This window comes from Sceloporus occidentalis, unplaced genomic scaffold, assembly GCF_023333645.1.
Source record: "Sceloporus occidentalis isolate IW3139 unplaced genomic scaffold, rSceOcc1.0.p SCAF_1, whole genome shotgun sequence".
NCBI classification, from domain to species: domain Eukaryota; kingdom Metazoa; phylum Chordata; class Lepidosauria; order Squamata; family Phrynosomatidae; genus Sceloporus; species Sceloporus occidentalis.
Window position 1 is genome coordinate 146,895,766 of NW_028316981.1, and position 27,863 is coordinate 146,923,628.

At 37.6% G+C, this 27,863-nt stretch overlaps 1 protein-coding gene across 1 annotated transcript in view; it reads left to right on the forward strand.

Moving 5' to 3' along the window:
• LOC149322367 (cholesterol transporter ABCA5-like) overlaps nucleotides 1-27,863 on the forward strand; it is a 70,950-nt gene that overhangs the window by 15,339 nt on the left and 27,748 nt on the right. The window contains exons 8-23 of the mRNA XM_089540434.1: nucleotides 4,896-5,084; nucleotides 7,768-7,915; nucleotides 10,355-10,523; nucleotides 13,103-13,161; nucleotides 13,822-13,932; nucleotides 14,337-14,512; nucleotides 15,680-15,799; nucleotides 16,676-16,814; nucleotides 16,948-17,038; nucleotides 18,152-18,291; nucleotides 18,627-18,746; nucleotides 19,258-19,459; nucleotides 20,994-21,166; nucleotides 22,382-22,503; nucleotides 22,948-23,085; nucleotides 23,670-23,783. Coding sequence (XP_089396560.1) covers nucleotides 4,896-5,084; nucleotides 7,768-7,915; nucleotides 10,355-10,523; nucleotides 13,103-13,161; nucleotides 13,822-13,932; nucleotides 14,337-14,512; nucleotides 15,680-15,799; nucleotides 16,676-16,814; nucleotides 16,948-17,038; nucleotides 18,152-18,291; nucleotides 18,627-18,746; nucleotides 19,258-19,459; nucleotides 20,994-21,166; nucleotides 22,382-22,503; nucleotides 22,948-23,085; nucleotides 23,670-23,783 — 2,211 coding nt within the window. The remainder of the gene's footprint in view (nucleotides 1-4,895; nucleotides 5,085-7,767; nucleotides 7,916-10,354; nucleotides 10,524-13,102; nucleotides 13,162-13,821; nucleotides 13,933-14,336; nucleotides 14,513-15,679; nucleotides 15,800-16,675; nucleotides 16,815-16,947; nucleotides 17,039-18,151; nucleotides 18,292-18,626; nucleotides 18,747-19,257; nucleotides 19,460-20,993; nucleotides 21,167-22,381; nucleotides 22,504-22,947; nucleotides 23,086-23,669; nucleotides 23,784-27,863) is intronic.

Consider the following 27,863-nt stretch of genomic DNA (forward strand, 5'->3'; position numbering starts at 1 on the left):
CTGCCACATCTTCAGTAACAACCTTGTATATACCGTAGAAAGTATTCCCATGCATGGAAAGAACCAGTCAGAAAATGGAACTAAAAAAGGAAACATCATATCACCCCTCCCAGAACATATACAAAACACCATCTAGCAAAGGACACTACAGCACCTTGCCCATTATAGTCCACTATACCACTGAGCAGATGTCAAGGAACTGATACCTTACAGATTAAGAAATCTGTATCAGGGCTAGTTGGAGGTGGACAACTTGTGGTTTTCCAGATATTTTTGTATTCCAGCTCCTGTCAGCTCTAGCCAGAATAGTAAGTGGCGAGGGATGCTGGAGGTTGCAGTGCAAACACATCTGTAGGGCTACAAGTTGATCGAGAGGCTGTCAGAGGCAATTGCACATTGCATCCAGCTACATTAAGCTTATATGGAGAAGCCAGAGGCTTCCTGGGGGGAAGGATGTAAACTACAACAGAGAATACACCATGTGCAAACAATATGTAGTTGTGAAAGAAAATTATGTGCTACATCTAGAATCAGATTTATCCTCAGTTTTAAAGACATGTGGTAAATCTCTCACCAGGCTACTCTTGGAGGCCAGTACTAGAACATATCTGGTAACTCAGCAAAAATGAAGGATGTTTAACACAAGAAACAAGAGAGAGCAGATCAGCTCTATTGTAGGAGAAACATGGCATGGGGCCTCCTGAAAAGGAAACATTATTTTCCCTTTTTAACTGCCTAGCTAGCAGCAGTGGCATCTTGTGCCAAAGTTGAGACAGCAGGGCTTATCCCTTCCATAAATTAGCTCTATAACTATAGAAGCATGCGAGCAAACAAGACATTATCAGGCCTTTATATTTTGTCAGGGGCTCTGACTTTGAACCAAGTCAACTAAATGAGGTTTCAGGAACAGCCATTATCCTGTGTAGAAGGACAGCTTTAGCATGCAAATGATATCAAGTTCATGTGGGCTGGAAAGACCTGAGACAATACAGTGCTTTAGCCAATCTGAGGAGATGGTGCATGGGTGAACTTTGTGGTCTCATATAGCCAGTTGTCTGTTATTTTTACCCACCCCCTTCATCCCACCCATTCACACTTTCAGCTGTCGACATTTGGTAGTGTAAAAATCAAAAGAAGACTGGGACATGGAAAGGTAGCTATGAAGGAACTAGACAAGATCCCGAAATGTAGAGATATATTATTGAATACAAAGTTAGGATAGTCTATGCCATCATATTTCCCTTTCTATATATCATTGTGAAAACTGGACAGGAAAGCTGACAGGATGAAAATCAACTCACTTGAAATGTAGTGCTGGAGAAGAGTTCTGTAGATACTGTGGACTGCTAAAAAGTCCAGTGGATGGGTCCTAGATCAGATCAGGCCCAAGTTCGCCCTGGAAGCAAAGATTACTAAACTGAAATTGTCATATTTTGGCTGTATCATGAGAAGAAAGGAATCTCTGGAAAAGACTATGACTGGTAAAATGGAGGGCAAAAGGAAAGGAGGAAGACTGCATTCCAGATGGATAAACTCAGTCAGAGAAGCCAGGGCCCTGAATCTGCAGAAGTCTAGCAGGGAGCTTGATGATAGGGGGACTTGGAGGCCTCTCGTTCATAGGGTCACCATGGGTTGAGGCCAAATTCAGGGCAATTAATGGCAACACAGATAATTAAGGCAATATCTGTTCACCTCATATATGGAATTGTAGCAGGTTTCTGTTTTCAGATACTCTGTGATTGTTTTAAAATCTCTGATCCTACAAAGGAAAGAGGACCCTAGATTTGCAGTAGCTATGACTGGGGGCAAGTTCTTTGTTTTCATTTTTTTAAAAAAATAATGTGCTTCCTATGATCATCACTGAGGTATATGGTGTCCAGATGCAAAAGAGGACAAGGCTGCTGCACCTTTAAGAGGGAGTTTCAGCAGGTGTCGCATAAACTCTACTTGCTGGAATTCCCTCTTTACACAACTATTAAAGCTGCAGGGGTCCACCCTTATTGCCATCAGGCAGCCCTTCTCAATTATTTTCCCCCTTTGGGGGCTGCTAGTGTTTTCTTCAAAACAAAAATACTACTCTAAGACATGTAAATATGCACTGTGCAGGAAATATAAGCTTTTAGGCACGATCCCCTAAGTGAAGGTGAGGCCTCACATCCCATACTAGTTGGATGGCCTGATGTAAAGGCAACAGTGCTCTTGTATTTTCAACTTGAGAGGCAAAGGAATTTCTGCAGACAGTCAAGGAAATGTTGCTTTTGTGCAAAAGGATTTCACACAGAATGTGGTAGTCACACAAAAAACCCACCTCACTTGTGCAGAATGTTTTTGTGCAACAACTCTCCCCCCGCCCCATGTTTTGCAGAGAAATAATTTTTTGTTGAAAAAATCCCTGAAATTGGGGGAACTGTCTAACTCTCTCATGGTGGAGAGAAACCTTTTGATATTCTTTGTTCTTGTGTGCAAGAATGAAGGTTTATATCCCTAGTAATATTACACCGTCTGTGAGGAGAGCTATAGGGAGAGGAGAAACAGACTGCTTAGACAGCACACATGATTCTGACTAAGGGTCTGTACACACAGACCAAAAGGCCCGTGTTCCCCTGTCCGGGCAACATCCTGTGCCAGTGATGTAGGCCAACAGACCCCAATTGGGATCACACAGATCAGTTGCTGATCAGGTAGTTCTGGCCCCAAAGGCCCTTAGTGTAGACTTTTAAAACCACCTGCTCCTAGAAATGCTGTCACATCAGCTGGCAAACTGCACGACTGCACACCCCCTTCCTTGCCTCTGCCATGTCCCCTGTGAAGGTCCCAATCATAGCCTGTGATGTTGGAAGTGCCTGGCCACATGAGTGAAGCCTGGTGCTGTGTTTCTGCCCTTACAGGCTGCAGCAGATGCCTTCACAGGGGCTGTGGTGGTGGCAGGTAAGAGAATGCATGGTGGCAACTTCATGGCATGGCAGTGTGTGCATGTGAATACCTGCCCATTGCCACAGGTATGTACTGTGGACAAGAATTAGCTGGGACCACTGGCAGGATACCATGGAGTATCCTGCACATGCGTATAGGCCTTAAGTCCTGCTCCTTATCTACCAGTACACTCTCTTATTGCTCTGCCTGTTCTTCCCCTCGTGTGTATCAGGGATACATCTAAATCTAGGAGTCTAAATCAAATAAACGAGTTAAAATTTAATTTCTAATGTGGTTTCTTTCATTCTGCTCAAAATTATGACAGAAACTGTACTGATGTAACATAAGGTGCCAAAATTACATCTTCCCATAAATTATAGCACACATGTTATTTTTGATTATTGTATTTTGTATTCTTTGTTGTGCACTGCTTTGATCAGTTTTGGAAAAGTGGTATATAAATTATTATTATTATTATTATTATTATTATTATTATTATTATTATTTCTAATTTTATGTTGAGTGTATTGGAAAAACTCCTAAAACTAATCCCTTTTAAAACCTTTGAGTGTTACATCTAACTTTAATAACCACTGTATTCCTTGTTTAGCAGAATGAAAGGACATAAATAGTTTATTTTAGGTGACAAGTAACGAAGGGTAATTCATCTTGACAAAACTACAGTTGATTGTTGTTGTTTTTCTCTTTTAGCTGAATTTCTAATCCCAAGCTAGATGTAACAGCCAGTTTACCATGTAATTTCTAAACCTAAGCTAAACCCAGCCAGTTTACCATGTATCTGGCTCATGTAAAATGCAGCATGCAGAAGTGGTTACTAAAACTCAACTTCACAGCAATGTCTTTAAGTAGGTTTTCTCCTGCCCACTGGTAATAAGCTAAGCTTGGATAAAATTGTTTCCAATAATGGTGTTCTGTGAGAAATGAGATGGAAGGGCATTTTTCTTTGTCTTCCTCACATCTTTTCAAATAAAAAGGTAATTCTCATCCCATCGTGATATGTGAATGGGACAAATGTGTGTACAAGATATAGAGCTCAGCTCCAGTGTGTGTAGTTAAGAGAGTTAGAGTCCATGTCACTAGTGCAGGTGTTGATTTACCTGTTCATTTTCTGCTGTGTCTGCATTAAACTCTCTCTCTCTCTCTCTCTCTCTCTCTATATATATATATATATATAGAGAGAGAGAGAGAGAGAGAGAGAGAGAGAGAGACTCCATGAAAAAGTATGTTTAAATATGGGTTTCTGAACATATTTTACTTCAAATGCATATTGATACTTCAATGCATGTTGATACTTTTAAAGTCAAGCATTTTTCTGGGACATTCAGAGAAATACAAAATCTGATAGAGAGTTAGATTCAGATTCAGACAACAGTCTAGAACAGATCAGTTGAGTATTGGAATATACAAAGCATGGATTGGAAGAAACACCCTAGGCTGCAGCAGGGAAGCGGGAATCAGTGAAAATCACCTCCTATCCCCTTCCATGGACAAGTTTCAACTGCATCATTGGTTGTTCATGGAATGATCCAAGCATTTAGTTAAAAAATACAAGGTTGTGTAAAGTCTTACTCATTGTCAACACTACATCATTGCCTAAATTGTGTCTTGTATCTGAATTATATCTGAATCTTGAAAAGTGCTTGTAGGAGATAATTTTTGAGAAGACAACCTGTTTGTTTTATATACAGATTATTAAAGAAGAGATTGTGTTTTCCTTATGTGGTCTTAGCCAAATGACACTAAAACTAGAACTACTTATATTGCATTTTATCAAAGGGGATACTACTCTTAGGAAAACCAGAATACTGTATTTCATGTGTATTATATTGTCTGTATAACTGAGTGAACTATGCATTCTTCTTTTTGCTGTTGCTGCAATAATTGCATTTGTTTCATAGAAAATCTAGCATTTTCATTCAAAATGTTTTCTGCAGTGAAATACCATTTCTGTTTCTCTTTAGGTTTCCTTTGCATTTATGCTAACATCTATTTTCAAAAAATCAACATATGCTGGCTCAGCTCAATATTTCACAACCTTGGCTTTTGGGGCTCTAGGCCTGACCATTGTCCTGGTGGAAGATTTTCCAAAGTCCTTTATATGGTCACTGAGTCCACTCTGTGAGTGCACGTTTTTAGTTGGCATTTCACAGGTTAGTAAAGTACCTTATTCACTTGCAGCTATGATATATACAACAGAGGTGGGAAACCTGTGGCCTTCCAGATGTTGAACTCCAGTTCCCATCAACCTTTGCCAATGGCTTGAGATGGTGGGAATTTGAGTTCAATAAAATCTGGAGCTTCCCACCTCCTGCACTGTATAAACAATAATGTATACTGTATAAACAGAAGCTGTGTTAGTCTGAAATATCAGTATGCAAATGGATCTTCTAGCACCTTTGAGACTGACTGAAAGACATTGTAGCATAAGCTTTCATAAACTTGCTGCATATGAGGAAGTAGACCAAGTCTACAAAAGCTTATGCTACAATGTCTTTCACTGAGTCTCAAAGGTGCTACTCTGAACAAATCTTGCCAAGAAAACTCCAAAAGTTCACCTTAGGATCACTGTAAATTGGAAAAGACTTGAAGGCACACAACAGCTTATTTAGCTCCTATCCAAAATATTGAAGACTTAACATCACTTGTTATTGTTATTGAACATCAAGTAAAAAAGGGTTGGAGGTTTATTGAAAAATAGAAATTAAGAATGAATGCAGCACCAAGGAGAAATATGATCTTTTTGAACATTTTCCACTTCTGCCTATAAGTAGTCTCAAGCTAGACTGAGTCTGTAGGAGTTTGCCCTTCATTACTATTGGATACCCTCCAGCATTTCACAGATGGGAATCAAAATACAGCTGGCCAAGCAGTTTCAAAGAGGTCGAAATGGTGTGGCCAGGCAACATGAGGACAAAAGTTTTTTTAAAAAAGGGGTTTTTTAAATAAAAAAAAACATTTTAAGCAGAGAAACCTTGAAACAAAATGGAAAAAGAGAAAACTTTACTTGTACAACTGAAAAAGAAAGAACAGGAAGCAAAGGAAAAACCTAACAAAAAAAAATCTTCCATGAATTAAAACTAATCCAAAACATGATTAATAAAAATACAATGCAAGAAGTTACAAATAAGATTAAATATACTAAATATAATGACTTCGAGAATGCTAATAAAGTAGGAAAATGGCTCGCTTGGAGGTTAAAAAAAGAACAATGAAAAAAGAGCGATATTAAAACTAAAAAAGGATGACATTATTACGACACAACAAGATAAAATAAAAGGTATAGTTACAAACTACTATAAGAATTTATATAAAGCAGAAGATACAACTCAAGAGAAAAGAGTGAATATAAGAGAATATATAAAGAAGGAAATTAACGTATCCATTACTGATCAACAAACCAAAGATTTGAATGAACCAGTTTCAGCAGAAGAAATAGAATTAGCAATAAAAAGATTAATGGGGAACAAAGCCCCAGATCCGGATTGATTAACAGGGAAATTCTATAAGACCTTCAAAGAAGAATTAATTCCACCACTCCTAGAAACTATAAAACAGATTGATTTTGGAAATTATCCAGAATCTTGGTGCCATTCGATAACATCACTAATTCCAAAAGACAGAAAAGATCCCGAACTAGTTGAGAACTACCATCCAATCTCTTTATTAAATTTGGACTCCAAAATGTATGCTTCTATCATAGCAGACCGCCTGAGAAATTTGTTATCTACTAAAATACACCAGAATTAAGCAGGTTTCCTCCCTCAAAGGCATCTTAAAAATAATATTAAAACGTTATTAAATATAATTCTCTTTGTGATAACAGTTTTTGCTTTATTATAACCCAACGTAAGTACATGATCTCTTGATAACCCAATAGAAGAAAGTTTCAAAATTAAGGAATTTATCCAAGCTGATCTAAAAGGGTCCGTTAATATTAACAGGGCCAAACTAATAGGGTTAAAAAGCAATTTTAACCATACATTAAACTTGCATATCCAAATATGAGCCTCAATTGATAACATTCCAGTTTAAAGACAGATCATAACATTTGGTACACATTTCGAGATGCCCAGGATCAATCTTAAAAACTTGGTTTCGACAGCCTCAAAAGAATCTAATACTGTTCCAAGAAGAATAGAGCTTGAAGGTGAATGAACTAGCCAATTTTGATATGATTTCAATGTCCAAAAATCACAGAACAATTCAACAATATGATGAAAAATGGAAAGGGATATCTAAATTATGGGATGACAAGAATAGGAGTTAAGGTTTTGTTTGTGATGTGTAAGTATGTCGATATTCCAATAAAAAAAGAAAAAAATATTAATCTATTTTAGGTAAATTAGAGATGGGAGGAATCTGTGAATCCATGAGAAAGAGAGATTGAGAGAGCAACTGGTGGAGATAATTGGATAAATGGTTGTTATCTCAACAAGCAATTTGAAAGCACATAATATAGGTGTTTCAGTTACAAAATAAGAAGAGGCTGCAGAAGTTTTCTTCTGCTTGAACAGTACAGGGAGGGCTAATATTCCATTCTCCCTCATTCAGTGCAAACTATATTTGCATTTTGAGCTACATTTGCAGCAGCTGAACAAAGCCAAGGGCAAAGGGAAACCTGGTAGGAAACCAGGGCATTTTAAAAGCAGCTGAGAAACTAAGAAGGCACAGGATTAAGTGTGTCTGTCCCAGCTGAACCAAAACATTTACAGGGTATGCTGTTGTTATTCTGTAGCAATCAGTCAGTTTTATTCATGCAGTGACTTTCCATCACAGTATCTTAAGATGCTAATGCTTTTTCATAGTGTCTGCAACTTTCACATTTGTTCACAGGTTATGCATCTGGAAGATTATGAAAACGGAGCTGTTTTCTCAAATCTAACTCTTGGCCCATATCCACTCATTATTGCTTTAACACTATTGGCCCTTGATAGCACACTTTACCTACTCCTTGGGGTTTATTTGGACCAAGTGATTCCAGGTATGTTTGCTAGATCTTAGGAAAAAATAGAAAAGAACTGAATATTATCAGGGACCAGATTCAATATCAAGTCAGTAGCGTCTTGTAGGACAAAATTAGAGTTACCCTTAGAGTGCGTTGTCAATGTTGATCTGACTGAATTTGAGCATAGTAGCTGCTTTGAGTTATGTCAGAAAAAAATGAAGATAACTTCAGAGTTCTACAGTAAACTGTAAATATGAAACACCATCCATCCGTTACCTTATTTATATCTTGCCTTCCTCCCAGATTGAAATTTAATGTGGCTTATAAAAAGGCAGAAAATGCAATAAAATATAGTTAAAACATAATTATTATGTTATTAAATAACAGCAAAATTAAAACCATTTAAAATCTTACTTTTAAAAAGATTTTAAAATAATATGAAAAGCCCTTTTCATATTAAAATCACAGAGAAGGAGCCATCCTAGCTTTTTTAGGGAGGGAGTTTAAAAGTGTGGAAAAGACACAAAGAAGGCTTCCACCAATTTGGTTTAAATTATTACTCCTTAAAAGTTTCTACTTTGTATTCATTCTGGGGGGGGGGGGGGGGTGAGCAAAATGTGCTTTATTCTGAGATAACATTTCAGAGTACTGCAAGCACTGTACATACATACATACACACACGGATATGTATTTCTGTATATGGGATGTATGGTATATAAATTGGCTTAAGAATACGAAAATAAACACTTTGCCTAGCATATTATTTACCCTAAGGCTATCCCTGGCCATCATCTATATGTTGCTGTAATGACAGACCACCTGGGAACTATATATAATCCACTCTGGGCTCCTTGGAGAAAGGAGGGCTTGTAGGGAAGGAGCAAATAAATGTGAAAGATGGGGAGGAGGAGTGTTAGTCGTCCAGGAGACTTTGGAGTGCTAACCCCCACCGCATTTTCTCCCATACACACACATACAAAAAATAAAATAAAAATAAAATTATTTTGTCCTCAAATGCCATCTAGGAAAGATGGATGCATGCTTTGGAGCCTTCCAGGGCTCCTTTGCTATTTTCCACTAGTAGTATAGTGTCATTTGCATATCATCTGTGCAGTACTAACAAGCATTAGCTATGGTGTCACTTCTGTTGTCTCCAAAAGATCATCCACCAATGTCCCCCCTCTCCCCCACACTACAGCTGATGCCCAGTAGCTCTTTGGCACATTTTGTCTGGATCCTCAGCAAAAGCCTCTCTTTCAGGGGAGACCCAACCAACAGCACTGCTACTGTCAGCATAGCTTCTTGTCTCACACAAGTACACACTCCTGCCACCATGGAAATGTAGGACTCATGTGTACTAGGCCTTTTTTATGCTACACTGTTATAACACTTTGATATCACTTTATTTGCCATGGCAGCATCCTACAGAATCTTGGGATTTGTAGTTCAGTAAGAGACATTAGAGGAGCTTTGTGGCAGAGAATTTTACGCACCATACCCTAAGCAGCAAATCTCAGGATTTCATAGGGTGCAGCCAGTTAAAGTAGAATAAAAATGCTATACTTGCATGGAGTGAAAGGGTTCTTAATGTGAGTGTTGCAATATAGTTTTTTTTCCACCTGCAAGCACAGAGAGTACGATGAGAAGGAGAGAAAAATATGTTTGTGTTTATATCCATTGTTCTTTGTGGTTTTATTCTATTCATTATTTAGCAGTTTATTTAATTTCTCACCCACCACTACTGCAGGCTAGATATTAAGGACTTGTGCTTTTGAACCTGCTGTATGTACGGTATATAGACCCATTTGCAAGAAATTTAAATAATCAAGGGAAAGGGAATATTACATCAGAATATATTTCACATCTTAGTTAATTTGTTAAACACTGTAGAAACAAGACCATTTTAATTTACAGATCAAGAGATTATTATTGACACAGTTGATTCTTACAGTCAAGTGTTGCATCTTTTTGCATGCATTTTCTTATAGATGTAATGTCTTCAAATCATTCTTGTATTGTAGTGTTAGCAATTGTGCAGGACTTAATCAGGGCCCAGAGGTCTGTGGAGGTGCTTCCAAAGTTTTCCTAACCCCTTCAAATGCCCCTAGCCCACCAATTCACCTGAATGAATATGAACACACACACACACACACTGTGCCATTTAACCCAAAAATGTAGACATGTTGCATGGTGAATTTAATTTGGGACACACACACACACACACCCCAAACCTGCCACTAAACCCAGAAATCACAACCAGAAGATTGTAGTTTCCAACTAATTTTGCAGGTGAAAATTATGTAATGTGGTCTGTCATGGAGGTGAAAATATCAGTTTGCTCAACAGTCTTAAAAATTAGTGAATCAGATGTGCAAAGCAGTCAAAATATTTGCAGAATATATACAGTACCTACATACTGTGTCCAATGTATATTTAATATTTTAAAACTCTTTTGGGGGTATATTTTATTGCTAGGGGAATATGGATTGCGAAGAAGTTTTTTCTACTTTCTCAAGCCCTCATTTTGGATAAAGCGAAAGAGAAATTATAAGGAATTGTTTGAGAACAGCATTATTGGGAGCTTGGATATCAATGAGATAATTGAACCAGTATCTCCAGAATTTCAAGGAAAGGAAGCTATCAGGTATGACTGATAATGATGTTATCTTATTCTCAGCTGCTGATATTCTTATAAGAATAATAATTAACTATGAAACTTGTTTATATAGTAATCAAGTAATAAATATATTTATCAATTTAATTATGGACATAGATTGTGTCAGAAAAAAAGTTGAATCATATTTTTCATATGTTACGTAATTTACAAAATGATATGTACATTTTAAAAAGTTTTTTGTGAGGTTTTCAAAGGAGTCAGAGACAGAATAGTGAAACTGGTGAGGAAACACAAACACCAAATGAGCTACAAACTGGCCAAGAAAATCTAGCAAATGCTGCACTCAGTAAAGGATAGGTGAGACCCTCTCACGGCCACAGGAGTTTACCATATACCATGCAGCTACAGACAAATCTACATAGGGACCACCAAACGCAGTGTCCAAATATGAATCAAGGAACATGAGAGACTCTGCAGACTGGGTCAGCCAGGAAAATCAGGAGCAGTCGAACACATTATAAACCGTCCTGAGCATCAAATTCTGGACCATGTCAACAACTATCAGGTCAGAATGCACAGGGAAAACACTGAAATCCATAAACACCTGCACAACTTCAACGGGAAAGAAGAAACCCTTGAAGGAAGCAAAGTATGGCTACTAGTCATGAAAAACACACAAACCAAGACTCAGCCCATGCAAATGAAAACCACCCAGGGTCAGGGGGAATTTCCCAGCAGATAATGGATCGTTAATTAAATAAACACCCTGAGACCTTGCCATTCAACAACAGACCAATACAGAGATTAACATGTAAATGATTTCCTCTCAACCAAGGGTCACACAGTATATATATGTATACCCAACTCACTCCCATGCCAGCATTCTCTGAAGATGCCAGCCACAGATATGGGCGAAACATCAGGAATAAACTCTTGGCCACATGGCCCGAAAACCCCATAAAAACTATGGATTCTGGCCATGAAAGCATTCGACTATATGTAAAAATTATTTGACACTCTCCTGTGAAGTGATATTTGTTGGAATTTCATATACCTTAAAACCTACTAGATTTAAGTTTGTGCAGCATCTCTAGTGAACACAAGGAAAGCATTTTGCAAAGGGAGAGGGTGCTTCCTGTGAGCTAGTCCAGCCAGACTACCAGTGGTCAGTGGTGTTCTCTCTGGCTGTGGAAACCATGCCCTATGAGGAATGACTTAGGGAGCTGGGGATGTTAAGCCTGGAGAAAAGATGATTAAGAGGTGATATGATAGCCCTGTTTAAATATTTGAAGGGATGTCATATTGAGGAGGGAGCAAGCTTGTTTTCTGCTGCTCCAGAGAACAGGACCCGGAACAATGGATGCAAGCTACAGGAAAAGAGATTCCATCTCAACATTAGGAGGAACTTCCTGACAGTAAGGGCTGTCTGACAGTGGAACACACTCCTCACTCGGAGTGTGGTGGAGTCTCTCTCCTTGGAGGTCTTTAAGCGGAGGCTGGATGGCCATCTGTTGGGGATGCTTTGATTTGGATTTCCTGCATGGCAGAATGGGGTTGGACTGGATGACCCCTGTGGCCTCTTCCAACTCTACGATTCTATGATTCTATGACAGTGTTCCAGCTGGTATTGCTGATGTCAGCTCATAGGAGTGAAGACAAACAACCACCCAAAAGGAAGGTATTTTTACCATACATCAAAGGAGTCACAGACAGAATAGGAAAGCTAGTGAGGAAATACAACTTCCAAATGATCTACAAACTGACCAAGAAAATCCAGCAAATGCTGCACTCAGCGAAGGACAGCAGAGACCCTTTCACAGCTGCAGGAGTTCACTGCATACTGAGCAGTTGTGGACAAGTCTACATAAGAACCACCAAATGCAGTGTTCAAACGTGAATCAAGAAACATGAGAGACACTGCAGACTGGGTCAGCCAGAAAAATCAGCAGTAGCAGAACACGTTATAAACCATCTTGGGCACAAAATGCAGTTTGAAAACACTGAAATTCTGGACCATGCCAACAACTATCAGGTGAGAATGCAAATTGAAGCCATTGAAATCCAGAAACACATGGACAACTTCAATAGGAAAGAAGAAACCCTGGAAGTAAACAAAGTTTGGCTACCAGTCCTGAAAACCCCCAAAATCAAGACCTAGCAAGTGCAAATGAAAACCACCCAGGATCAAGGAGATTTCCCAGCAGACGATGGATCACTAATTAAATAGGCACCCTGAGGCCTTGCCATTCAACAACAGACCAACACGCAAATTAACATGTAAATCACTTCCTCCCAACCAGGAGTCACACAGTATATATACCTCACTCACTTCCATGTCAACATTCTCTGAAAATACCAGCCACAGATGCTGACAAAACATCAGGAGTAAACTGTTCCAGAATACGGTCATGTAGCCCGAAATAAAGCCAAAACAAAACCACAGATTAGGTTGCATTCATTTTGAACATGGAGAGCAGATCTCATTGTACATATTATTTATATTACTATATTATAAATATAGGGTCACTGTATACCATTTACTTTTATCTGTCTATAAGAATGCTGTAATGTCTTTTAAAAATTAAAATTAATGTGTTTTCTTTCAGGATCAATTGTGTGCAGAAATCTTTTGTCAGAAAGGGTGAAACTGTGGAGGCTCTAAAAAGTAAGTGTTTTAGGCATTCATCTCTTTTACTAGAGAGTGTTTTAGACATCTGGCAAGAGAAAAAGTAACCATATGAGTGAATATCTCTTAACCTTCATTGATGTATTGATTCAGTGGTGGTAAGGAAGTAGATGAAGATTTACTGATAGGGATAAAAATAAAAATTGTATTATTTATTTATGTATTTGCAATAGATCAGTATGGGTTTCTGCCTCTCAGGTATTTAATAATCACAAGTATAATGGTGAAATTTTAAAAAATCAGAATCCTCTGTGTCTGTAGTTTGTCACAAACTGTTTACTTATCTCTCTGACTCAGTAACCTTGACTTGTATAATAAAAGTCTTAATTGGTTGCCTTTGTTCAAGGCTGTGGGCAGCTCTGTGGCTAGTTCCAGAGTCCCTGTGTTAATTAGGAAAATTTGCCATTTCATTATTGAATATTGTAATGCAGAATACAGCACACAGATACATTTAAAATATGTTAAATTAATTAGTACATATGTACACCTTCACGGTCTGCTTAGTATGCATGCAAAGTTTCAGATTACTAGATAACATTGTCTTGGAATTATAAATCTCAAAACCAAGCAGACATCCTCTTTTATTGTCAGTCTCCTAATATCATTAATTCTCCCATTACGATTTCATTCTTCTATTAGGTTTATCCTTTGACATATATGAAGGCCAGATCACAGCTTTGCTTGGACATAGCGGAACAGGGAAAACAACATTAATGAACATTCTTTGTGGATTGTGCCCACCTTCTGATGGTAAATGCCAACGAAATATGTCTACTCTGTTATCTATGGACTTCTTCTTTTTTTCTTCTCTGCCTCCTTCTCCCAATTTTTAACAGTTAAAAACTGTTAATGTAATGTCTAGGAATTACAGATGGAATTGCTTTGGGTAGAACTGTTTGTCCTAGTCCATGAAAGGACTTCATGCAGCCAACATCCTATTGCACTCTCAGTTGAGTGCTGTTAGCCAAGCTCTACATGAATCCAGGGGCGTACGTGTGGGAGACCCCTTATTTCCCAATAGCAACAGTTTGCCCATGCACTAGTAGAAGTATGTGTTTCTGCGTGTAGGTATTTCTTACTAAATCTGGATGAATTTCATGTTGTTAGCTATCTGACTGGCACTGTTTTCCCCGCCCCATTTTCTATTGCATTAGGATTTGCAACAATATATGGATGTAGAGTTTCTGAAATAGATGAAATGCTGGATATAAGAAAGATAACAGGAGTTTGTCAGCAATTAGATATATATTTTGATGTATTAACCGTGCAAGAAAATTTATCAATAATTGCCTCAATTAAAGGTATACCTCCCAATGAGATGATACAAGAGGTGAGTATATGAAAGTTATATACACTGCATATTGATTTCAATTTAATAAAAGTAATGCTACTATTAACGTTTTCTGTTCAAGAGCCACAGTCTATTTAAGCCTATTAAATTTTATGGATGATGAATCCATGAAAATAGGTGTAACTAAAACCATTAACTAATGTTTTATGCTAAATTGAAATGGACTATTATAATTTGCACAGACCTTAATGATGATTTTTGTTTATCTAAGATTATAAACTTTTGCCATTATTATTTTAGCAATTCTAAAACAGAAAGGCTGGCAAGCCTTAAAATAATCTTGCCAGCTCCTTGGCAATAAAATGATATGAAGAGTGCAGTTTTCCTTGTAAAAGTGCTATTTTCTGCCACCACCATATTAAATTTATTAAATTGATGTGTCAGCTGTGATCACAGTCCAAGCCCTGTATCCATGGGGAATACATTCTCAGATTTACCAAGGATAGTGAAAATGAATACTGTATAGTAGACACTCTATTTCTGCTGAAAGTTGGGAGGATCTCCAGATGCCTAGAGAGGTGGTCTCTCTAGACATATGAAGATCCTTCAACATGATTCTGTGGTCAACTTCCAGTGGATCATAGAACTGCACTGTAGGATCACCAGATGCTCAGAAAGACGTTTTTTCCAAACATGAGCAAGTGAAATGTCAGTTGCTGATCCCATAAATTTAGGGGTCACACTGTATTGGATTTTCTTATTATGCTTTTTTTTTATTTAGTGGATTTGAATCCAGCTTAGTTCTGAAGATCTGATATTCCAAAACCACTGGAAACTTATGTACTTAAAATAATTTAGTTGAAACAAATTGCAGGTGTGTGTATGCTGATCTCTTTATCTCTCCTCCTTGTCCTCTTCCCTCTTTTTTTGCCTTCTTTTCTATCATAGGGCATATTTTCTTTGATGGGCATGTGCTACGGGAGGGGGAGATATTTCCACCAATGACATAACATCTTTTCAATGATCTCACCATAAATCTTCCAAATGTTCTTTAAAAATTGGGGGCAAAACAACAATTGTGTGTTGGGGGGAGGAGAACATTCTAGGTAGTGCATGTAATTTATTGCACTCCTATTTACTTTTTTGTAATTTTGCATTATTTGTTGCTTTAATTACCATTGAATACTTTTGCTCCTGTTTTATTAGGTCCAAAAGGTTTTGCTCGACTTGGACATGCAACTTATTAAAAATAACCAGGCCAAAAAACTTAGTGGAGGACAGAAACGAAAACTGTCAGTTGGATTTGCAGTTCTTGGGGATCCAAAGGTAAGTACTGTAAGGGCAGAATGATAGAATAGTACAATTTTGGGGATTTTTATACAAGAAATATGTTTCTACTTATACAATGAGCCTGCGCTATACACGGGCTCGTTATAGGCACCTTTTAGCTTATGCTGAAGCCACTTGGCAATAAAAATAATGGCACATGCTGCAAGCCCAAGCCCCATTCTATCCAATTGCGCTTGAGCATATGCACATTTTGCTTTAGACTGGGGTGGATCCGGAACGGATCCAGCATAAAGCGAGGGCGGACTGTAATATAAGCATGTATTTATATTGCAGTAGAGGATTTGTAAAATGAGATCCCTTATGTATTTATTATTCTTATTCATACTTACCTTTTAAATTAAATTCTAGTTTTTAAGGTGAAAATATTCATTGTTCCAGAGTTAACCAGGGTAGTCCCTTCCTGTTCAGAACTGATAGCATGTATGATGGTTTTTGTTCTTCTCTGTTCACTAAATATGCCAGAGAACTGTATAGATACATTGAGACAGACAAGCAGAAACTCCATGGCCAAGATCCTTATCGTCCTGATTTAATATTTTAGATGTGTTAACATGTAGTATTTTTCTACTTATTATGGTTGGAAGCTGCATTTAAGAGTTGACCATCTATATTCTGCCACCCATGTTACTTTATTAGAATCATTATAATACTGTTGATATATGCTAACGTTGTTGGTCTACACCATTGTTTATCAAAACCATATTAGCAACTGCTTATTTATGTAAGGCAGGGTTACCTAACTTGAGGCTCCTTAGGTGGCTAGGTTTGCACTTCTAATGATCTCATAGCCAAGGAGAAATTTTAAAAAGGATACATAGAGTGGTATGTTTCCTTTTTCATGCCAATATTTAGGTATTACTCTTGGATGAACCAACAGCTGGCATGGACCCATGCTCTCGACAAACAGTTTGGAACCTACTGAAAAACAGAAAAGATAATCGAGTGACAGTGTTCAGTACCCATTTCATGGATGAAGCAGACATCATCGCAGGTAATTTTATTTAGGTGCCTGTGGGTTAAATGCATTGCAGTCACAGCTACCATGAATTAGACAATTTGATAGTATAACCATCTTTGTGTTCTCTTGTTTCTTATGGTCCCTTCTTATCTGCTCTTGTTTCTAGATCGAAAAGCTGTGATTTCCCAGGGGATGCTGAAATGTCTTGGCTCCTCTCTCTTCCTTAAAACAAAATGGGGAATTGGCTACCGCTTGAGGTATTTTTTAGTCATCTCCAGGCTGTTTCAATAATGTCCCCAGTCCTTGGGATGTTTTTAATAAGATTTCACTGAGTTAACCCTTCATTTAACAAAGAAATCATAAGGATTGTAAAAATAGAGTTTTATGACATCTTAAAGCATGACAGATTTACAGAAAAAGTTTTTGTGGATGCTATTCACTTCATCACATGAATTCAGTGTTACCTTAAGTGGCAAATTTCTATTTTCTCACCTTGGGTGAGTGGAGATTGTAATGAGTTATTTCAGAGGGAAATGAAACTGAAAAAGTTCAGTCAGTGATAATTACTGTAAAAGTGTCACATAATGTCATTGGGTGACAGCCCAGACATCAAGTATTGGATGAGCTGGTTAGTACTTGTAGCATGAAAAATAAAACATTTTGTACAGACAGCCCATAAGGAGCGGCTGTATGCCGCCCCTGGAAGCACTGGGTTGGGGACGCAGCAACCGCATGTCACACCCCCAACCTGGTGCAAAAAGAACCTACAAATGGTAGGTTCTTTTTCCATCCTGGAAAGGGCATCATAGGCACCATAGCCCAAGAGTTCTGGCAAATGGTAACATAGACCATGCTTTCTTTTATAAATGAGTCTATAGTAAGTCTCAAATGTAATTTCTCAGATTGCATGAAACTGTGTTGGATATTGGACATTTCATATGAGCCTGCTGAAATAAGAAAATTTCCCATGAATCTTGAAATGGGGTTGATATAATTAATCAAGTTTGGGCCCCTGCAGTTTGTTATAAATAAAATATTACTAGTCAGTACTTCCTGATATTATTGAATGGCTTAAACTTTAAAGTGCCATTTTCTCCTTTTTAAAACTTTTTAAACTGTTACACTGTAGAACCTATTTTGTGAAAAATTTTGGTATAAGGTTATAATGGCTCTTCTGCTGAAGAAGCTTAGAGATTTTGTTGAATCTGTACTTTCTTCTGAAGAATTTTCTTCTTCAGTTGAATTAAATGAAGATTTCTCTTTAAACTTCTTGATGGAATGTTATTCTTTTTAATTTAATTTCTAAAATTAATGGTCACCTTATAAACAATAATATTTACAATATGGATTATATGTATGTCTTTCCTTAGTATGCAGATAGACAGGTATTGTAACACAGAAGGTACAGCATCTTTGATCAGACAACATATTCCTGAAGCCAGCTTGTTAAAACAAAATGAAGAACAACTTGTATTTGCTTTACCTTTTAAAGACATGGACAAGTTTTCAGGTAGACCTCAATTTTCTATTCAAAAGTGGGAAGTAGATGAGGGAAGGGGTGAAACCAAAGAAAGACAAAACTGGGGGGAAAAACCTCCAAGAGGGACAATTTCAGCTATGCCGTAACAAACGCAATGGTTATTCTTAAAATGGTTCTAATGCAAATAATCTTATTTAAACTAAGTGGCTTAAAGAAATAAGATAATATTTCAAAGCAGTGTATTGGTATTTCCATGCAGTACTTTTACATCAGCAACTACTGCTGTTGATAAAGCAGCTGTTGTTTTGTTATTACTAATTTTATTATTACAATTTTATTACTATTACTTCTGTTTCTTCTGCTAGCACTGTTTGCTGATCTAGACATTCATTCCCATTTGGGTGTTGTTTCTTATGGTGTTTCCATGACAACTTTGGAGGATGTGTTTCTCAAACTGGAAGTTGAAGCTGAAACTGAAAAAGCAGGTGAGAATTCTGTAATGGATTTTATATGATAATCACAATGAAAGAATGAAATTTAATCATATTTCATTGTGTTTTAAGTTATAAAATAATACTTGTCATTTGGGAATATTATAGAAGACCACATTCTTAGGAAGTATTTAGAACGGAAGTCATTAAGACTGCAGTCCTAATCACAAATCCCAGTAAACTCAGTGAAAGGTACTCATGTAAGGTTATATATAAATTTATATAAATTCTTGGTAGGGTGGGGGGAGTCCTGAGCTTGTTTTTCTCAGTTTGTATTACCCATTCTAATTAGCTGTGCCAATTTTCTGCCTTCTCTATAGTAATGACACTTGTATTTCTAACTATACAGTACTCTGGTAGACTTCATTTAAGTTCTGTGCTTCTGAGTAGATACATGTGTAGAGTTAGTATGTTAATGGTTATTTAATAAACTCTAAACCAAGATTTATAGAGCAAGAATCTGTTATGTGAGGACATATATGTAACTGCCAGCTCACATTCCCAGATTTTGGTATTTTTAATCCTGAGCAAGCTGAAGAGGAAACAGATGCAAAATCTGTTGATGAGTTAGAGCAAAGCCTGCTGATGCTGTCTGAGACAAAAGCTTGTGCGCTGAGCAATAAGGCACTTTGGAAAAAGCAAGCAATCACTATGGCAAAGGTTCATTTTCTTAACTTCAAACGCGATACTAAATCAATGACTGAAATGTAAGTACAGTATCTCTGTTTTTGTGTGTGATTTGATCAGAATTTTAAGTGTTACAGATGTGTCTTGAGATTGGGTGATCTAAATGTGGTCTGATGACCTCATATTGCTTCAGATTTTATCATATGTGTGTTATTAGATATCAGTATATTAAATCTATAAATTATTTCATGCAACTGTAATACATTACATTATTCCCCAACCCCAAACAATCTGAGATGTATCTTTCAGCAATTTATCACATTCAAGGCGGGTTATATTGTAACCCGCCTTGAATCCCAATGTGGAAGAAAGGCAGGATATAAGTCCTGTAAATAAATAATAAATCACATCCTGACTATCTTTGAAAGAGATTGCAGTGAAAGTGTGGTGTATTGCAGTCTCCATACATAGTGAAGTGCTGACAAGTGTAGTGACCCTGTTAAAAGGAACAGTTTGTATATGTGTGTTGGGAAGATATTATTAATGAAAACTTGGGTGAAGCTAACTCTACATTTGGCAGAAATTCTCTTATGTCAGAATAGAACACAGATTTTTGCCTCATATTTTAACAACCTCATCCTGTAAAAAAGATTGAAAAAGAATAAGGACTTGCTCCCATTAAACCTGATGTATCACCATCTCTATTACAGTGTTATAGAGGGACTGGCACCTCTTATTTGAGAAGATTAGCACTGACCAACCTGTCATTAACACTCCCTATCCAACGTACTGTACAATGCTCATCTTCTGCGTAGGTTTGTAACTCTCTCCATAGCTATGCCAGCCTCCACAGAATACTAGCCCCTCCCTCTGTATGGAATAGTGTAGCAACTCTTTCATATCACATACAGATTTCTTTTATCATGGTAGTGGGTTTGTCATTGATGTAGCAGCCATGTCTTCCCAATAGTCTAAATCAGTGGTCCCCAGCCTTTGTTCCTCCATTTTATTTGGACTTCAGTTCCCAGAAGCCCCAGACAATTTGGCCAACAGTCAGAAGTTATGAGAGCTGAAATTCAAATCATCTGGAGGATAAGTGGTTGGGAACAAGTGGTCTAAATAAATATTTTACTAGTTGCATTGTAAAAGCACATGGATTTGCTGTCACAGTGCATCTGCTTACAGGTGTATACTGTGGAATCATGGATGATTCAAATTATTCTTTAATTCCTTCTAAAGCAAGGATGTGTAGAAGATGGACTGCAGGCATATATAGGCTGATTCTTACAAAGATTGATGAAGCAGGTGGAGCTTATCCTGATTAGGTCCTTCCTTTGTTTTAATGCAAGAGAATATACTCAAGATCACTTAATACAAGAGTTGTCTTTTTTTAAAGGGCACCTTTTGGCCCTCCAGATGTTACTGAACTGCAACTCCCATAAGTGCTAGCCAAATTAATCCAGAGTTAAGGATTATGGGAGTTGCAGTCCAAAAATACCTGGAAGGCCACAGTTGTCTGCTGTAGCCTTAATTTGCATTTGTATTTGGTACATTTATTATAGAATGTGCAGTTTCTAGAAAGGAAAATATTAAAAATACTTCTTTCCTTTTCAGATTCATGCTTTTTACAATATTTCTGGGTGTTGAGATTTTTATTTTTTATATGTATCAACACTACTTCAAACATGCCATGGTCCCTCTCAAACTCTCTCCAGACCTGTACTTCCTTAAACCAAATGAAACTCATCATAAGTACAAAACCAGTCTCCTTGTTCAAAATGTCACTGGTAAGAAGTGAAAAAATAGCAGAATTAAATTTCAAATTATCTACTGTAATGTATTGCACCTTTTGGCATTTTCATCTTTTAACCATCTGAAGTACAGTGGAAAGAAATGGAAAGCATACTCACAGTTTATCCACAGGCTCTTTCTTTCTACACAGTGATAACACTACGATTCCACTTTAACTGCCATGGTTGCATCCTGTGGAATCCCTAGAGGGGCTGTGTAGTTTGGTCAGAGGCACTGGACCAAGGGTTCCAAAGGATTGGAACTGTGGCAGTTAAAGTGGAATCATAGTGCTATAAGTGAACAGTGTGAAAGGGCCCTAGGTTTAAGAATCATCAGTACAGTGGGCGCTTGGTATCTGCTAGGGTTTGGTTCCAGGACCCTCCATGGATACCAAAATCCATGGATGCTCAAGTCCTGTTAAATAAAATGGCATAGTAAAGTGGTGTCCCTGATATAAAATAGCAAAATCAAGGTTTGCTTTTTGGTGTGTGTGTGTGTGTGTGTGTGTGTGTGGAGCCATGGTTAGTTAAATCTGTGGATAAGGAATCCATGGATATGGTGGGCTGACTGTGTAATCAAGGATGGGAATCATGTAACCTCCAGATGTTGTTGAACTGCAACTCACAGTAGCTAGCATGACAAAGCTTGAATAGTCAATAGTGTATAATACTGGGAGTTTCACTCCAACAGTATCTGGAGAGGTGCATCATTCCAATACCACATGGAATAAATGGCTCACCGTTGATGTAAGGAACTTTGCAACTGTAAACAAATTTGTATTTTCATTTTGATCAATCACAAACTGAATCAGAGAACATGATTATGTAATAAATCCAGCCAGCCTATTAGTATGTAGCCTTCTGATTTGTGTTCAGTGTTCATAGTTTGATTTCTAAGTAAATGAACAAAATGTGAACACCTAATATTGCTATGTAATTACAATGAATACACAACATCATAATTTGATATGTACACAAATATGCATAATGTACTGTGGCTTCCAATGACCACAAACCTCATGTTGGTGTAATGCCAAGAGCAAATGCATATCTATAGTAAGAATACATATCTAGAGCTGTCTTTGACTTGGGTGGTAGAAGTGAAAGATCTGCAGATACTCAAATCATATATTAGAGAAGAGTCTTTGAATCAATACATGAATCTGTCAACTTGCTTTTTTTTTTTTTTTTTTTTTTTTGGTCTTATCCCAGGCATTGATGACATTATCAGTGGTCTTAGGAGCCAGAATATCCTGACAGAAATATTCAGTGGAAGTGATTATGTGTCGGTTGCCCCCCATAATGGAGCATTAAATGTGTCTCATGTGCACATGGTGAGGAGAAAAATAGATTATATTTAACTGCTGGTCCTGTGAATGGGTAATAATTTAAATGATCATTTTATATTACATCTGGAGTGACAATTGTTTTGTTTTTTTAAAAAAAACCCAGCTTTAAGTCCCATTTTGGGAGAATGAGATATACTGGTAAATCAAATCAAACCAATCAGTCAATAAATGTCTGATCCTTCTGAGCCAGAGCAAGGAATGAGTTCTGTGGGAGGGGGTTGAAATTCTGTGCGGAGACCTATATTAGAAGCAGTATTCAGTATTTTCAAAGGCAAGATCAGAGTTTCATGGAATGCTTTCTCTGGTGTGTAACCATCATTTGCTGGCCTTGGTTTAAGTATTTTTCTATTTAGGCTAGTAGGAAAGTGCTAATAGGAAAAGGGTGCTGAGATTTATAGCTAATATGTTAAATGTCTATTGTTTTTTCAGAACTACATCTTTACAGCTGCTTTTAACCGCACCATGATACATTCTGTACCTGTTATGATAAATATTATTAGCAACCTGTATCTGCACAGTTTAAATGTAACAGAAAGCATCAGTGTATGGAGAAGCTCTTTTTTTGAAGTAAGTAAATACACATTCTAAAGGCTGATACTGTAAAATGAAGTGATGTGTGTGGGGGAGATATTCTGTAGATTGTTTTGCTGTGTGTACATACAAGTCAAGCATATACAGTGGTACCCCGGGTTACGAAATTAATTCGTTCCGCCGCCGCTTTCGTAACCCGGAAACTTTCGCTAGCCGAAATGCCCTTAGGCGCTAATAGCGAAAGCCGCGATTCCGTGTGAAATCGCGCCGAAAAGCACCAAATTTTTTTTCGTAACCCGAAATAACCTTCGTAACCCGGAAAAATGTTTTTAAATGGATTTTTTTCGTAACCCGGAAATTTCGTAAGGCGGCGCATTCGTATCCCGGGGTACCACTGTAAATGTACAAACATCAGGTCAAGCTAGATTTTCATGCATTATAGGACTGAACAATTTGTAATCCACAAAAACATTTATTACCTTGTTTTGTGGACTTAGGCTGACAACAAAAACAAGATTATCAAGCCACTGGTTACACACCAATGCTTATGAACATGGAACCACATTTCACTATGATCTTTTTCTGTAATTCTCTAATATCACAATCTTGTTATTTTGCAGAAAATAGCTGATCAAGGTTTTGTGACCATTCTGATTGTTCAAGGCGTAACTTTAGGAGTCACCATAACTGGGATGCCATCATATTTTGCCATGGAGAATGCAGAAAACCACAGGGTAAATTTATGTATTAAACCAGTTTTTTTTTTTTAAAAAGCACACCATATCCCATATATTGACCAATACAGTGTTTCATTTGGCCAATCATGTTTCACATGATCAGATGGAAAATCATGAGTTTTTATAGTTGTCTACTGATCACCTTGTTGCCTTCTTGTCTGAGATCATACACTTAGGGCTACAGCTAATTCATAGTCTCAGTCAGAGTATATCCATTGAGAAAATGGCATTTTGATGAGGTTGGTTTTAGGCCTACAATAGCAATTCGGGACCAAATTGTTATATTGTCCAAAACAGATGGCTCAAAAGAAATGGCTTCTGGCTGCGTTCAGATGACGCATACCCCCACGGCAGCCCATTTGGGACTCCGGTGGTGGCCCGCTTTGAGAACAGGTCATACAATTGCCACAGTCCCAAGCTGATCGTGATGATCACAGCCAGAGACCACTCCTTGCTGTCTATCTGTTCCGGGGCAAAGATTGATACTTTGAAAACTGAGAATTGACACTGTGCACTCAAAATGTGTTGATGGTACTTGCTGAATATACTGCTGATATTTTATCTGCTCTCTTTTAAGGCAAGTTGATATTGGCAAAGGCAGCCTGCTCAGTACTATGGATCCAATTAGAAACCTATAACAATATAGAAGTTAATGTTTCATTTGTGTACCTTTATATGCTGCATGAGAGCCAGTGTGGTGTTGTGGTTTGAGCTTTGACTTATGACTCTGGTGATCAAGGTTAAAATCCCTATTCAGCCATGGAAACACACTGGTTGACCCTGGACAAGTGACACACTCTCAGTCTCAGAGGCAAGCAATGGCAAACTCTCTGAACAAATCTTGCCAAGAAAACCCCTTGATAGGATTCCCTTAGAGTCACCATAAGATGGAAATGACTTGAAGATACACAGCAACATATACTACATGTCATGTGTGTTGTATGTTCTTCTGACAAACCTCAATGCTAAATACATCAAGTGCTGTTGATTAGTTCCTCTCCCACCCCAGTGATACAGAAGGAAAGGTACAGGTAACAAAAGAGAATGATTGACAACTATTAAAGGAGAGAGAACCTCAAAGAAAAATTCAAGCTGAAGTTCCATGTGATGGGGAAAGGAAAGCAGGACAACCCTGGTCAAGAGAAATGCTTCATATAACAACAACCTTATCCAATTCAGTGGTAAACAATATCAGTCAGATAGGCACAGAAAAAGTGTCTGCCCCCTGTTCCAGTGAGTTTTTTGTTAAAGGAGGTTGGAAAGAATACGCTTTAGTTTGTGATCTGGATTATAAAGTTGGTCTTGGGAGAGGGAGGAAAGAAACTAAATAATGATTTTTGTGTAGGGAAAACTCTGTGGCTGCACATTTATAAAAACCCTGTATTCACTTGGAGAGAATGTGCCCATTAATTTTAAGAATGTTATGCTCTGGTGAATTATTCACTGGTAAGGAAATATACTCTACAGAACTTTAGAAATATTTTTTCCATACACTTATTCTTATTATTGAAATTGCTAGGCCCTGGTGGGTCTGGTGCAAATTACTTCAGGGACATTGCTGAGAAAGTAGGGAAGAGGAATTTTGAGAAGATAGCTATTCTTATGTATAACTGAACAGAACTTAACGAGGGGAGGAGGAGTATGTTATTGTTTGAAGGGAAGAGAAAGTAAACTGATTAGCCTACCAGCAGTGGAGGTGGAATCTGTGACTGATAGAAGATTCTCTTGTGCATTATTTAAAGGTTCTTAATTTGTAAATATATACAATTTAAAGTAGGGTGAGAATTTTGCAGGGAGACACTTGTGCAAACCTTTTAAAAATGCAGAATCAAATTTCTGGAAACCTTCAAGGAACTTGGAAGTGTGGCCCATGGGAATCTAGAGATAAGGGAAATAGAGATGAGCAGTTGGGGCTCCAGCATCACTTACAGGGTTGTATTAGTCCTCCTACGAACAGAAAGGAACGCAAGATCTCCCTTCCCTCATGAGTCTCATGTTCTCCCAGTAAAATTGTTAAAAGAGGATTTGTGTGTGCATGGGTGCTGCTTTTTAACAAGTTACACTTTTGGACAGTGCCCCATTCCTTAACCCGGTGAGTAAGTAGGGGATGCATGTAATTAAAAAAGGCATATAGATATATACATTTGTCTAACAAAATGTAAGTAAATTAGAAGCTGGTGAAAGAATCTCTAAAAGGTTGAAAATATTTGTGTTTATTTATGCAAGTTTCACCTGAGATGGCTTTTTCATTTCATACATGTATATTGTTAGTTTTGAATAAAAAGTACTATATGTGGGAAATGGTTGAAGTGTTATTTTTTGTGGTGCAGGAACCTATGACATTCTTTCCATGTTTTTTTTGCCACTGGTACCATATTTGGTGTCAAAGAAGTAATGCCCAGGAACATATCTGCTTCATTAACTGAGGTATATCTTTAAGGGGAATGGAGCAGAGAGAGCTCAAGAAGGGAGAAATAAGATAGAGATGGAACAGATAGGGAAAGTAGTAGATTGTGATAGTTGGGAGCTGGTAGAGAGCTAGTCTGGAAAGGAAAAGTGCAGTTTAAGTTGTTACACTGAAAAAGTATAGAGCCACCTTACAAACAAACACCTTAAAAAGTTGTGAAGTCAAAGGCTTTCATGGCCGGCATCCATAGTTTTTTGTGGTTTTTCGGGCTATGTGGCCATGTTCTAGAAGAGTTTGTTCCTGATGTTTCACCAGCATCTGTGGTTTTTGGGGGGTTACAAAAAACGATGGATGCCGGCGCTGAAAGCCTTTGACTTCACCTTACAAAAGGTGTGAACCTCCAATGAACCTTTAGTTACTGCTTTTGCTTTACATCTCTGCCTGGACATCCATCATTTGAGAGAAATCAGTCACACAGATACAAACCTGAACCCAAATTTGCTTGTCAAGTGCTGTTTGGGCCCCAAATACCAAACCAGGGAGTAGTTTTTAAGGTTTCAGCAGCAAAGCAGATGGAGAGTGAGTCCATTACAATATTTGACAATGTTTCTGATTTTGCCATCATGTTACCCATGATGAAAATGTCTGCCTTCAGTGTTTACTCTTTATCATATCATTAATGTGTAAATAATATGATATTGCTTAAATTTATTCTAAATTTTGCAAATCATGTTTTTAATTTAATTTGAAATCAACAATTTGAATCCCAAACCATTTTGGGTTGTTTTAGTCTGTCATCCTAAAGCTGTGCTATTACTCAGGATATCTTTGAAAACTGTAAAATATGTATAAATATGTAGTAGACTACACTCTGTTAGCTCAAGGACTTAATATGGTAATACATTTTGATTAAGAAGCTTGGAGGCTGCATTTGCTCAGTGGTGTGAGAAAAGATTCTTTGTTGTTATTAATCATTGCATATTGTTGTTTTTTAAAAGAACTCTACTATGAAATTATTGTCTGGCTAGTCATCTATTGTTGTTCCTCAGTTCACTGGGTAACACAATGGATGAATGTCTTTTAAATACCACATATGACAATATATATAAGGCAATGGATATGCAAACATAGATGTAAGGTAAATGATATAAATCAAGGGAAATACAAATAATACTCTCAATATGAATATTCTTTGAGTCTGCTTTCCTTTATATCGTTTGCATTACCTCTGTGTTTTGGCATCTAGAGCCATCTCTTTGTGCAGAGATTTAATTTCTGCTTGTGTCAGGGTTGCATGGATGCTGCCACTGTCTGTCAGTTAGACTCTGCACTTGGTCACATCCACTTGTGATTGGAATGCCCCCACTTTCACTTTTTGTAATGGATGTGTCCCTATATTTCCACACACACACAATATTTGAAGTGCTGGAAATAATTATTCCCTGATGTATAGTTGCATTGCTGCTGCTGTTGTTGTGTACCTTCAAGTTGTTCTGCATTTTTGATGAACTTGAGGCAACCCTATCAAAGAGTTTTCTTGGCAATATTTGTTCAGAGAGGGTTTGCCTTTGCTTTCCTCTGAAGCTAAGAGAGTGTGACCTGCCCAAGGTAACTCAGTGGATTTCTATGGCAGAGCAGGGCTTCAAACCCTGGTCTGCAGAGTTGTTGTC